General features: G+C 40.8%; 1 protein-coding gene across 3 annotated transcripts in view; it reads right to left on the reverse strand.

The window, feature by feature from the left end:
* The window catches only part of ryk (receptor like tyrosine kinase), a 131435-nt gene that overhangs the window by 81345 nt on the left and 37201 nt on the right, over positions 1-12889 (reverse strand). For all 3 annotated transcript variants that reach the window (XR_009804358.1, XM_061887889.1, XM_061887888.1), the window contains exons 2-3: positions 12619-12740; positions 12449-12548 (exon numbers count right to left, since the gene is read on the reverse strand). Coding sequence is in view for 2 of the 3 variants with exons in the window: in XM_061887889.1 (XP_061743873.1) it covers positions 12449-12548; positions 12619-12740 (222 nt within the window). In the remaining variant the exon portion in view is untranslated. The remainder of the gene's footprint in view (positions 1-12448; positions 12549-12618; positions 12741-12889) is intronic.

The raw sequence follows: 12889 nt of genomic DNA on the forward strand, positions 1-12889 counted from the left end.
TGCGAAGGGCTACCAGTTTGATACACACTTAAATAATTTGCCAGAAAGGCCAATTTGCTCAATTTACCTTTAATAAATAAATCTATATATATATTTTAAAAAATGGGTATTTCTGTCCGTCATTCCGTCGTACATTTTTTTTCCTTTTATGGAAAGTTTTTTGTAGAGAATAAATGATGAAAAAAACCACTTAATTGAATGGTTTAAAAGAGGAGAAAACACGGAAAAAAAGAAAATTACATTTTGAAACAGTTTATCTTCAATTTCGAATCTTTAAAATTCAACCGAAAAAAATGGAGAAAAACTAGCTAATTCGAATCTTTTTGAAAAAATGTAAAAAAGAATTTATGGAACATCATTAGTAATTTTTCCTGATTAAGATTAATTTTAGAAATTTGATGAAATGTTTTAAATAGGTTTAGATCCAATCTGCACTTTGTTAGAATATATAACAAATTGGACCAATCTATATTTCTAACAAAAACAAAATAATTTCTTCTAGATTTTCCAGAACAGAAATTTTAAAGGAAATTCAAAGGACTTTGAAATAAAATTTTAATTTGATTCTACAGATTTTCTAGATTTGCCAGAATATTTTTATTTTATTTTAATCATAACAAGTTTGAAGAAATATTTCACAAATATTTTTCGTCGAAAAAAACAGAAGCTAAAATGAAGAATTAAATTAAAATGTATTTATTATTCTTTACAATAAAAAAATCAAATTTACTTGAACATTGATTAAAAATTGTCAGGAAAGAAGAGGAAGGAATTTAAAAGGTAAAAAGGTATATCCATCCATCCATTTCCTACCGCTTATTCCCTTTTGGGGTCGCGGGGGGCGCTGGCGCCTATCTCAGCTACAATCGGGCGGAAGGCGGGGTACACCCTGGACAAGTCGCCACCTCATCGCAGGGCCAACACAGATAGACAGACAACATTCACACTTACATTCACACACTAGGGCCAATTTAGTGTTGCCAATCAACCTATCCCCAGGTGCATGTCTTTGGAAGATGGAGGAAGCCGGAGTACCCGGAGGGAAAAAAGGTATATGTGTTTAAAAATCCTAAAATCATTTTTAAGGTTGTTTTTTTTTCTTTAAAGTTGTCTTTCTGAAAGTTATAAGAAGCAAAGTAAAAAAATAAATGAAATTATTCAAACAAGTTTTGTCTCTCTTAGAATCAAAAATGTCAAGCAAAGTGAGACCAGCTTGCTACTAAATAAATACAATTTAAAAAATAGAGGCAGCTCACTGGTAAGTGCTGCTATTTTTAGGACAAGCCAGCGGGCAACTCATCTGGTCCTTACGGGCTACCTGGTGCCCTTGGGCACCGCGTTGGTGACCCCAGCTCTAGATAAACACTAGGTCTATCTGTTAATAATATAACATTATCAAAAGATTTAAATTGTATGCTCTTTTTGTCAAAGAAAACCCTGTTAAACCCTGGGACGGTGTGGCGCAGTGGGAGAGTGGCCGTGCGCAGCCCGAGGGGCCCTGGTTCAAATCCCCACCTAGTACCAACCTTGTCACGTCCGTTGTGTCCTGAGCAAGACACTTCACCCTTGCTCCTGATGGGTGCTGGTTGGCGCCTTGCATGGCAGCTCCCTCCATCAGTGTGTGAATGGGTAAATGTGGAAGTAGTGTCAAAGCGCTTTGAGTACCTTGAAGGTAGAAAAGCGCTATACAAGTACAACCCATTTATCATTTATTTTTTTATGGAAAAAAAATACATATGTAATATTTTCACCCAATAAAATGGAATATTTGAGTGGAATATTTGAGATTATGTAATAATTGGAGCCTTAAAAAGGTCAATAACTCATAACAACATTGATTTTAATTCATTATTATTATTATAATTTTTAGCAATGACACTTAAAAACAAGTTACACAACAATTATTGGGGATCCAAAAGGGTCCGACTCATTAAAGTGTTAAAAAATTAATTATACATTTTATTAACTGTTTACTTTTAACACAATAACCTCCAGATCAACTTCAGATTATAAATTTGTTTGATTGTTTTAGGCCCTTTTTAAAACAAATTAAAAAAAACTGCTTAATTTTTTACATAGCAAACACAAAATATGCAACATTTTCCCCAAAGAATATCTCAAAGTGGAATATTTAATGTGACGTTATTGGAGCCTGGGATAGGTCAATAATTCATAATGTCATTGATTTTGATTCATTATTATTTTTTAAAGAAAGAAAGCCTGCATGGCAGCTTTGTGTTATTAGAGTCAACATTGCAACATTTTCTTGTTACATTTCACTTGTTGGCTCTTTTATAAACACTTTTTATGTTTTTTTTTTTTTTTTTTTAAATAGTGTTTTTACAATGTGCCGTGGGGCTGTTAAAAAATGACCTGTGGGCTGCAAATGGCCCCCGGGCCGCACTTTGAACACCCCTGCGTTAGCTCATGGTAGCGCAGGATAAAAAAAAAAATCAATAAGGTGCAGATATAAATAAATAAATTACTGTACAGATAAATATATTGCACTTTTGCATATGCATCCATGTTTATGGATAGATGTTTTATTGTCTTTATATTCCAGCCAGTTAATCCATTTTTGAGGGGGAATTGAGGTGATTATTATGAATGGTTTATACTTGTATTGCGCTTATCTACCTTTAAGGAACTCAAAGCGCTTTGACACTATTTCCACATTCACACACACTGATGGCAATAACCACCACTCATCAGGAGCAAGGGTTGAAGTGTCTTGCTCAAGGACACGATTTTCATGACGAGGATGGTCGAAGGCGGGGATTGAACCAGGAACCCTCAGGTTTCCGCTACGCCGTCCCCAATGATGACAAAGTACCAATGATAGTCACACACACACACACACACACACACACACTAGATGCGGTGAAATTTGTCCTCTGCATTTGACCCATTCCCTTGTTCCACCCCCTGGGAGGTGAGGGGAGCAGTGAGCAGCAGCGGTGGCCGCGCCCATGAATCATTTTTTGGTGATTTAACCCCGATTCCAACCCTTGATGCTGAGTGCCAAGCAGGGAGGTCATGGCTCCCAATTTTGCTCGAGGACACGATGGACGTGACGAGGATGGGAGAAGGCGGGGATTGAACTAGGAACCCTCAGGATGCTGGCACGCCCAATCTCCCAACCTTGCCACGCCGTCCCCAATGATGACCACACACACACACACACTAGGTGCGGTGAAATTTATCCTCCGCATTAGATCCATCCCTTTGTTCCACCCACTGGGAGGTGAGGGGAGGAGTGAGCAGCAGCGGTGGCTGCACCCGGGAATCATTTTTTGGTGATTTAACCCCCAATTCCAACCCTTGCCAAGCAGGGAGGTCATGGCTCCCAATTTTCCTCAAGGACGTGACGAGGATGGTAGAAGGCGGGGATTGATCCAGGAACCCTCAGGTTGCTGGCACGCCGACTCTCCCAACCCTGCTACGCCGTCCCCAATGATGACAAAGAAACAATGATTGTCACGCACACACTAGGTGTGGTGAAATTTGTCCTCCGCATTTGACCCATCCCCTTGTTCCAAGGTGAGGGGAGCAGTGAGCAGGAGGGGTGGACGCGGCCGGGAAACATTTTTTAGTAATTTAAACCCCAATTCCAATCCCTTGATGCTGAGTGCCAAGCAGAGAGGAGACCCTGCCAAGGCCAAGGACCAGATGGGGGGGATTACATCTCCTCTCTGGCCTGGGAACACTTCGGGATTCCCCAGGAGGAAGTTGCTAATGTTGCTCTTGAGAGGGAAGTCTGGGGGTCTCTGCTGGAGCTGTTGCCCCCGCCACCCCATTCCGGGGAAATGATAGATGGATGGATGGTCTGACGAGTCCAAATTGTTCTTGGAAACTGTGGACGTGGTATCCTCCGGAACAAAAAGGAAAAGAACCATCCGGAGTGTGTGGTTGTTGGAACGCTTCAAATTGGTTGAGAAATGTGGAATATTGAGGTTTATATATTGCCCATTCATTTTCAATGGGTGAAAATTCCTGGTAATCATGGAATTTTCAGAACTGGGAAACATGCTGGCTTGAATGCGCAGGGTGAGTGGAGTGTGTGGATGTTGGAGCGCTTCATATTGGTTGAGAAATGTGGGTTATAGAGAAGTTTGTGTATTGCCCATTTATTTTCAAATGGGGGAAATTCCTGGTAATTCCGGGTAATCATGGAATTTTAAAAACGGGAAACATGCTGGCTTGAATGTGCAGGGTGAGAGAATGTTACAACGCTTCAAATCGGTTGAGAAATGTGGGATACGGAGAGGTTTGTATATTACCCAATCATTTTCAATGGGGGGAAATTCCTGGTAATCATGTAATTTTTAGAACCGGGAAACATGCTGGCTTGAATGTGCAGGGTGAGTGGAGTGTGTGTATGTTGGAGTGCGTCAAATCGGTTGAGAAGTGTGGGATACCGAGAGGTTTTTATATTAGCCATTCATTTTTAATGGGGGAAATTCCTGGTAATCATGGAATTTTTGGAACTGGGAAACACGCTGGCTTGAATGTGCAGGGTGAGTGGAGTGTGTGGATGCTAGAACGCTTCAAATCAGTTGAGAAATGTGGGATACGGAGAGGTTTGTATATTGCCCATTCATTTTCAATGGGGGAAATTCCTGGTAATTCCGGGTAATCGTGGAACTTTTAAAAACGAGAACATACTGGCTTGAATGTGCAGGGTGAGAGAATGTTACAACGCTTCATATCGGTTATGAAATGTGGGATACGGAGAGATTTGTATATTACCCATTCTTTTTCAATGGGTGAAAATTCCTGGTAATCATGGAATTTTCAGAAGTGGGAAACATGCTGGCTTGAATGCCCAGGGTGAGTGGAGTGTGTGGATGTTGGAGCGCTTCATATTGGTTGAGAAATGTGGGTTATAGAGAGGTTTGTGTATTGCCCATTTATTTTCAAATGGGGGAAATTCCTGGTAATTCCGGGTAATCATGGAATTTTTAAAAACGAGAAACATACTGGCTTGAATGTGCAGGGTGAGAGAATGTTACAACGCTTCATAACGGTTGACAAATGTGGGAAACGCAGAGGTTTGTATATTACCCATTCCTTTTCAATGGGGGGAAATTCCTGGTAATCATGTAATTTTTAGAACCGGGAAACATGCTGGCTTGAATGTGCAGGGAGAGTGGAGTGTGTGGATGTTGGAGTGCGTCAAATCGGTGGAGAAGTGTGGGATACCGAGAGGTTTTTATATTGGCCATTCATTTTTAAAGGGAGGAAATTCCTGGTAATTCCAGGTAATCATGGAATTTTTAGAACCGGGAAACATGCTGGCTTGAATGTCCAGGGTAAGTGGATGTTAGAACGCTTCAAATCGGTTGAGATGTGTGGGATACGGAGAGGTTTGTATATTGCCCATTCATTTTCAATGGGGGAAAATTCCTGGTAATTCCAGGTAATCATGGAATTTTCAGAACCGGGAAACATGCTGGCTTGAATGTGCAGGGTGAGTGGAGTGTGTGGATGTTGGAGTGCGTCAAATCGGTTGAGAAATGTGGGATACGGAGAGGTTTTTATATTGGCCATTCATTATTAATGGGGGAAATTCCTGGTAATCATGGAATTTTCGGAACTGGGAAACATGCTGGCTCTAATGTGCAGGGTGAGTGGAGTGTGTGGATGTTGGAGTGCGTCAAATCGGTTGAGAAATGTGGGCTACGGAGAGGTTTTTATATTGGCCATTCATTTTTAATGGGGGAAATTCCTGGTAATTCCAGGTAATCATGGAATTTTTAGAACCGGGAAACATGCTGGCTTGAATGTCCAGGGTAAGTGGATGTTAGAACGCTTCAAATCGGTTGAAATGTGTGGGATACGGAGAGGTTTGTATATTGCCCATTCATTTTCAATGGGGGAAACTTCCTGGTAATTCCAGGTAATCATGGAATTTTTAGAACCGGGAAACATGCTGGCTTGAATGTGCAGGGTGAGTGGAGTGTGTGGATGTTGGAGTGCGTCAAATCGGTTGAGAAGTGTGGGATACCGAGAGGTTTTTATATTGGCCATTCATTTTTAATGGGAGGAAATTCCTGGTAATTCCAGGTAGTCATGGAATTTTTAGAACCGGGAAACATGCTGGCTTGAATGTGCAGGGTAAGTGGATGTTAGAACGCTTCAAATCGGTTGAGATATGTGGGATACGGAGAGGTTTGTATATTGCCCATTCATTTTCAATGGGGGAAAATTCCTGGTAATTCCAGGTAATCATGGAATTTTCAGAACTGGGAAACATGCTGGCTTGAATGTGCAGGGTGAGTGGAGTGTGTGGATGTTGGAGTGCATCAAATCGGTTGAGAAATGTGGGATACGGAGAGGTTTTTATATTGGCCATTCATTTTTAATGGGGGAAATTCCTGGTAATCATGGAATTTTCAGAACTGGGAAACATGCTGGCTTTAATGTGCAGGGTGAGTGGAGTGTGTGGATGTTGGAGTGCGTCAAATCGGTTGAGAAGTGTGGGATATCGAGAGGTTTTTATATTGGCCATTAATTTTTAATGGGAGGAAATTCCTGGTAATTCCAGGTAATCATGGAATTTTTAGAACCGGGAAACATGCTGGCTTGAATGTGCGGGGTAAGCGGATGTTAGAACGCTTCAAATCGGTTGAGATGTGTGGGATACGGAGAGGTTTGTATATTGCCCATTCATTTTCAATGGGGGAAACTTCCTGGTAATTCCAGGTAATCATGGAATTTTCAGAACCGGGAAACATGCTGGCTTGAATGTGCAGGGTGAGTGGAGTGTGTGGATGTTGGAGTGCGTCAAATCGGTTGAGAAATGTGGGCTACGGAGAGGTTTTTATATTGGCCATTCATTTTTAATGGGGGAAATTCCTGGTAATTCCAGGTAATCATGGAATTTTTAGAACCGGGAAACATGCTGGCTTGAATGTCCAGGGTAAGTGGATGTTAGAACGCTTCAAATCGGTTGAAATGTGTGGGATACGGAGAGGTTTGTATATTGCCCATTCATTTTCAATGGGGGAAACTTCCTGGTAATTCCAGGTAATCATGGAATTTTTAGAACCGGGAAACATGCTGGCTTGAATGTGCAGGGTGAGTGGAGTGTGTGGATGTTGGAGTGCGTCAAATCGGTTGAGAAGTGTGGGATACCGAGAGGTTTTTATATTGGCCATTCATTTTTAATGGGAGGAAATTCCTGGTAATTCCAGGTAGTCATGGAATTTTTAGAACCGGGAAACATGCTGGCTTGAATGTCCAGGGTAAGTGGATGTTAGAACGCTTCAAATCGGTTGAGATGTGTGGGATACGGAGAGGTTTGTATATTGCCCATTCATTTTCAATGGGGGAAAATTCCTGGTAATTCCAGGTAATCATGGAATTTTCAGAACTGGGAAACATGCTGGCTTGAATGTGCAGGGTGAGTGGAGTGTGTGGATGTTGGAGTGCGTCAAATCGGTTGAGAAATGTGGGATACGGAGAGGTTTTTATATTGGCCATTCATTTTTATTGGGGGAAATTCCTGGTAATCATGGAATTTTCAGAACTGGGAAACATGCTGGCTCCAATGTGCAGGGTGAGAGGAGTGTGTGGATGTTGGAGTGCGTCAAATCGGTTGAGAAGTGTGGGATACCGAGAGGTTTTTATATTGGCCATTCATTTTTAATGGGGGAAATTCCTGGTAATCATGGAATTTTCGGAACTGGGAAACACACTGGCTTGAATGTACAGGGTGAGTGGAGTGTGTGGATGCTAGAACGCTTCAAATCGGTTGAGAAATGTGGGATACGGAGAGGTTTGTATATTGCCCATTCATTTTCAATGGGGGAAATTCCTGGTAATTCCGGGTAATCGTGGAACTTTTAAAAACGAGAAACATACTGGCTTGAATGTGCAGGGTGAGAGAATGTTACAACGCTTCATATCGGTTATGAAATGTGGGATACGGAGAAATTTGTATATTACCCATTCTTTTTCAATGGGTGAAAATTCCTGGTAATCATGGAATTTTCAGAAGTGGGAAACATGCTGGCTTGAATGCCCAGGGTGAGTGGAGTGTGTGGATGTTGGAGCGCTTCATATTGGTTGAGAAATGTGGGTTATAGAGAGGTTTGTGTATTGCCCATTTATTTTCAAATGGGGGAAATTCCTGGTAATTCCGGGTAATCATGGAATTTTTAAAAACGAGAAACATACTGGCTTGAATGTGCAGGGTGAGAGAATGTTACAACGCTTCATAACGGTTGACAAATGTGGGAAACGCAGAGGTTTGTATATTGCCCATTCCTTTTCAATGGGGGGAAATTCCTGGTAATCATGTAATTTTTAGAACCGGGAAACATGCTGGCTTGAATGTGCAGGGTGAGTGGAGTGTGTGGATGTTGGAGTGCGTCAAATCGGTTGAGAAGTGTGGGATACCGAGAGGTTTTTATATTGGCCATTCATTTTTAAAGGGAGGAAATTCCTGGTAATTCCAGGTAATCATGGAATTTTTAGAACCGGGAAACATGCTGGCTTGAATGTCCAGGGTAAGTGGATGTTAGAACGCTTCAAATCGGTTGAGATGTGTGGGATACGGAGAGGTTTGTATATTGCCCATTCATTTTCAATGGGGGAAAATTCCTGGTAATTCCAGGTAATCATGGAATTTTCAGAACCGGGAAACATGCTGGCTTGAATGTGCAGGGTGAGTGGAGTGTGTGGATGTTGGAGTGCGTCAAATCGGTTGAGAAATGTGGGCTACGGAGAGGTTTTTATATTGGCCATTCATTTTTAATGGGGGAAATTCCTGGTAATCATGGAATTTTCGGAACTGGGAAACACGCTGGCTCTAATGTGCAGGGTGAGTGGAGTGTGTGGATGCTAGAACGCTTCAAATCAGATGAGAAATGTGGTAAATGCAGTAGATTGTTTATTTCCCGTTCATTGTCAATGGGGAGAAAATTACCGGAAATCCTGGAAAAATGTGAATTTAGAAAAAGGGAGAAAATGTTTTGCGTTGGACATATGTAGAGAGCAATGTGGGTGGTTGTTTGAAAGGTCGGAATTGGGTAAAAAAAAAAAAAAATGGCGCAACATTTGGAAAATTATATAACTATGAATGCATTCATTTGAATGGAAATTTCTTAGAAATTTGGATTTGGGAGGGAAATAGGATTTTTTTTTTTTAAATATTGATACTAAACCAATTGTCCTAGATGATATTAATGAATTGGTGTTAGAATTTTTTGGAATCGGTTAGCGTGGCAACAGTCGTTTGAATTTAAATGGGTATTTCGAAATTCCTGGAATTTCGAGAAAACTGGTAATTTGCACATAAAGAGAAATGGTAGTTTTGTTGTCTCAATCAAAAATAAATGTTTTGAAGGTGGAATGGCTAAAAACGGCTGAAAAATCTGGACTGGGAACATTTTCCAGGAAGAGGTGAAAAGAGGGCGTTTATTACGCCTTTATTGGTCTTGGGTTTTGTACTTGGAAACAAACAAAAAACATTACCGAAATACCGTATTTCCTTGAATTGCCGCCGGGTATATAGTATGCGCCTGCCTAGAATTAATGTCGGGTCAAACTCGTTATGCTAAATAATTAGCGCATGCTTAGCATTATTGCCGGCTCAGGATTAACGCCGGGTCAAACTCCTTTCGCAAAATATTATTTTTATTAGCGCATGTCTAGAATTTCCGCCGGGTCAAACTCGTTTCGCCAAATAATTAGCACATGCCTATAATTTCCGCCGGGTCAAACTCGTCACGTCACGAGTGACACTTCACCTGTCATCATTTTCAAAAATGGAGGAGGCTGATTTCAATCATTTGAAATCGCATAAAGGGAAGAAGATTAAGAGCTAGTCAGTAGGATTTATGGTCCAAGCGATTGAATATGCTAAAAAGAACAGTAAGCAGCTATGTTTTATTAGTATACCGTAGCTGCGTGTGTCAAATATGAGTTATTAAATGACACCCGCCTCCTGGTGGTAGAGGGCGCTAGTGATCCTTCTTGCGACTACTCGGCTGCAGAAAAAGTGACAACAAGCAGCGATAATTTATTTTTTCCTCTCGCTTGCACTTTTAACATGGAGGATTACATATCTAAAATAAAACAGTTTCCTAAACTGGACTTTCAATCGAAGCAGGAGGTAATAAAGGAAGATCTCCATCGAGACAGAGAGACTTTTAAAACTGAAGAAAGATAAGGAAGACTTCTATAAACAAGTTATCGATGCTTTTGATCAGAAGGAGCTGCGCATGGACTTCATTTATAAGTAAAGGTAAGACCATAATAACGTTTTTTTATTAAAAGTGCTTTTCATGATGGTATCCTTACCTCACACTCAAATTTATAAGCGCAGGCCTAAATTTACCGCATGCCTTTGGTAAACACCGGAGTGAGAAGAGGTTTTAAATTAATTAGCGCCCCGGCGGCAATTCAAGGAAATACGGTACATCAAAATGCCAAATCAGTCGATCTCTAATTTAAAGTCCTGAGAGGCCTCAGCAGTAACGTCTGTAACAATATAGGTATGATACTAACCAGCACATGTGTTGGTGTAAAAAAGGTATGATACTAACCAGCACATGTGTTGGTGTAAAAAAGGTATGATACTAACCAGCACATGTGTTGGTGTAAAAAAGGTATGATACTAACCAGCACATGTGTTGGTGTAAAAAAGGTATGATACTAACCAGCACATGTGTTGGTGTAAAAAAGGTATGATACTTACCAACACATGTGTTGGTGTAAAAAAGGTATGATACTAACCAGCACGTGTTAGTGTAAAAAAGGTATGATACTAACCAGCACATGTGTTGGTGTAAAAAAGGTATGATACTTACCAACACATGTGTTGGTGTAAAAAAGGTATGATACTTACCAGCACATGTGTTGGTGTAAAAAAGGTATGATACTTACCAGCACATGTGTTGGTGTAAAAAAGGTATGATACTTACCAACACATGTGTTGGTGTAAACAAGGTATGATACTAACCAGCACGTGTTGGTGTAAAAAAGGTATGATACTAACCAGCACATGTGTTGGTGTAAAAAAGGTATGATACTTACCAACAAATGTGTTGGTGTAAAAAAGGTATGATACTTACCAGCACATGTGTTGGTGTAAAAAAGGTATGATACTTACCAGCACATGTGTTGGTGTAAAAAGGGTATATGATACTTACCAGCACATGTGTTGGTGTAAAAAAAGGTATATGATACTTACCAGCACATGTGTTGGTGTAAAAAAGGTATGATACTTACCAGCACATGTGTTGGTGTAAAAAAGGTATACGATACTTACCAGCACATGTGTTGGTGTAAAAAAGGTATACGATACTTACCAGCACATGTGTTGGTGTAAAAAAGGTATGATACTTACCAGCACATGTGTTGGTGTAAAAAAGGTATATGATACTTACCAGCACATGTGTTGGTGTAAAAAAAAGTTATGATACTTACCAGCATGTGTTGGTGTAAAAAAGGTATGATACTTACCAGCACATGTGTTGGTGTAAAAAAAGGGTATGATACTTACCTGCACATGTGTTGGTGTAAAAAAAGGGTATGATACTTACCTGCACATGTGTTGGTGTAAAAAAAAGGTATGATACTTACCAGCACATGTGTTGGTGTAAAAAAAGGTATGATACTTACCAGCACATGTGTTGGTGTAAAAAAGGTATGATACTTACCAACACATGTGTTGGTGTAAACAAGGTATGATACTAACCAGCACGTGTTGGTGTAAAAAAGGTATGATACTAACCAGCACATGTGTTGGTGTAAAAAAGGTATGATACTTACCAACAAATGTGTTGGTGTAAAAAAGGTATGATACTTACCAGCACATGTGTTGGTGTAAAAAAGGTATGATACTTCGGTACTCCTGTCTTGTTCTGTATATTGTACAGTATTTGTATTTTGTACTTCTATAGTGTTTTGTATATTGTACAGAATTGCTTATTATTTTTATTGGATAGTAGTCTGTTTATTTCAATTGTTAGTTTTTCCTTTATTACCTCTTATGTCATTTATTTCACCCCATATTTGTTTCCACTACCGCACCTTAAGTTGGAGTCTTTAATTCGTTATATGCAAATATGACAATAAAGTTAATTCTATTTTATTCTATTCTATACAACATGTTTTCCTACAGCATAAAGTGGAACAAACTTGCTTCGCAGCGGTTTCTCGATGCAAAATGTTCCTCGTCAACCGCACCTTCCACCTTCTTGTTTATTTGCACTTTCCCTGCTGTGTCAACGCCAGTGTCCAGGTCGGAGACATGATTTCAGGCAAGAAGAATGCGTGCGGGGATTATGTTGCCACAAGAGCGCAAAAAGCAACTCCAAAACATTCCTAATCCTGTCTAATTGACACTGAAAGGCGAGGATTTACTGACATCATTTTTGAGAGGGTGAAACAAAGTGGAAGCATGTGAACCCGCCAAGACGGAAGAGGTTTGACAAACCGGAGGGAACGCGGGGCACCTCCCCTTGACTGGTGATGTTGCTCCGAGGAAGGTTCATGGCAACGGGGTTCTCTACGAGGAAACCTAGTTGGTAGTCCACCTGCAAGACGGGAGAAGGTGGTGGGGTAGCTGGCCAACGGTGTGCTGTCTGAAGGGTTCCAGAGACTGACCTTGGACTTGGAGTGCCACGTGAAGTGAAGGCTGTTGGTCTCACTGGGGACCGGCAGAGTGAAGGACATCGCGTAATGATTGATAACGTCATCCCGGACGTAGTACAGCTCTGCATCCAGGCCTGCATGGGTTAGAACACATCAAATTAGACCTGTTGTTGAGTGTCGGTGCTGTCTAGAGCTCGGCAGAGTAACCGTGTAATGCTCTTCCCTATCAGTAGGTGGCAGCCGGTAGCTAATTGCTTTGTAGAAGCCGGGAACAGCGGGAGGC

The sequence above is a fragment of the Nerophis ophidion genome, linkage group LG26 (assembly GCF_033978795.1).
Source record: "Nerophis ophidion isolate RoL-2023_Sa linkage group LG26, RoL_Noph_v1.0, whole genome shotgun sequence".
In the NCBI taxonomy this organism is placed as follows: Eukaryota; Metazoa; Chordata; class Actinopteri; order Syngnathiformes; family Syngnathidae; genus Nerophis; species Nerophis ophidion.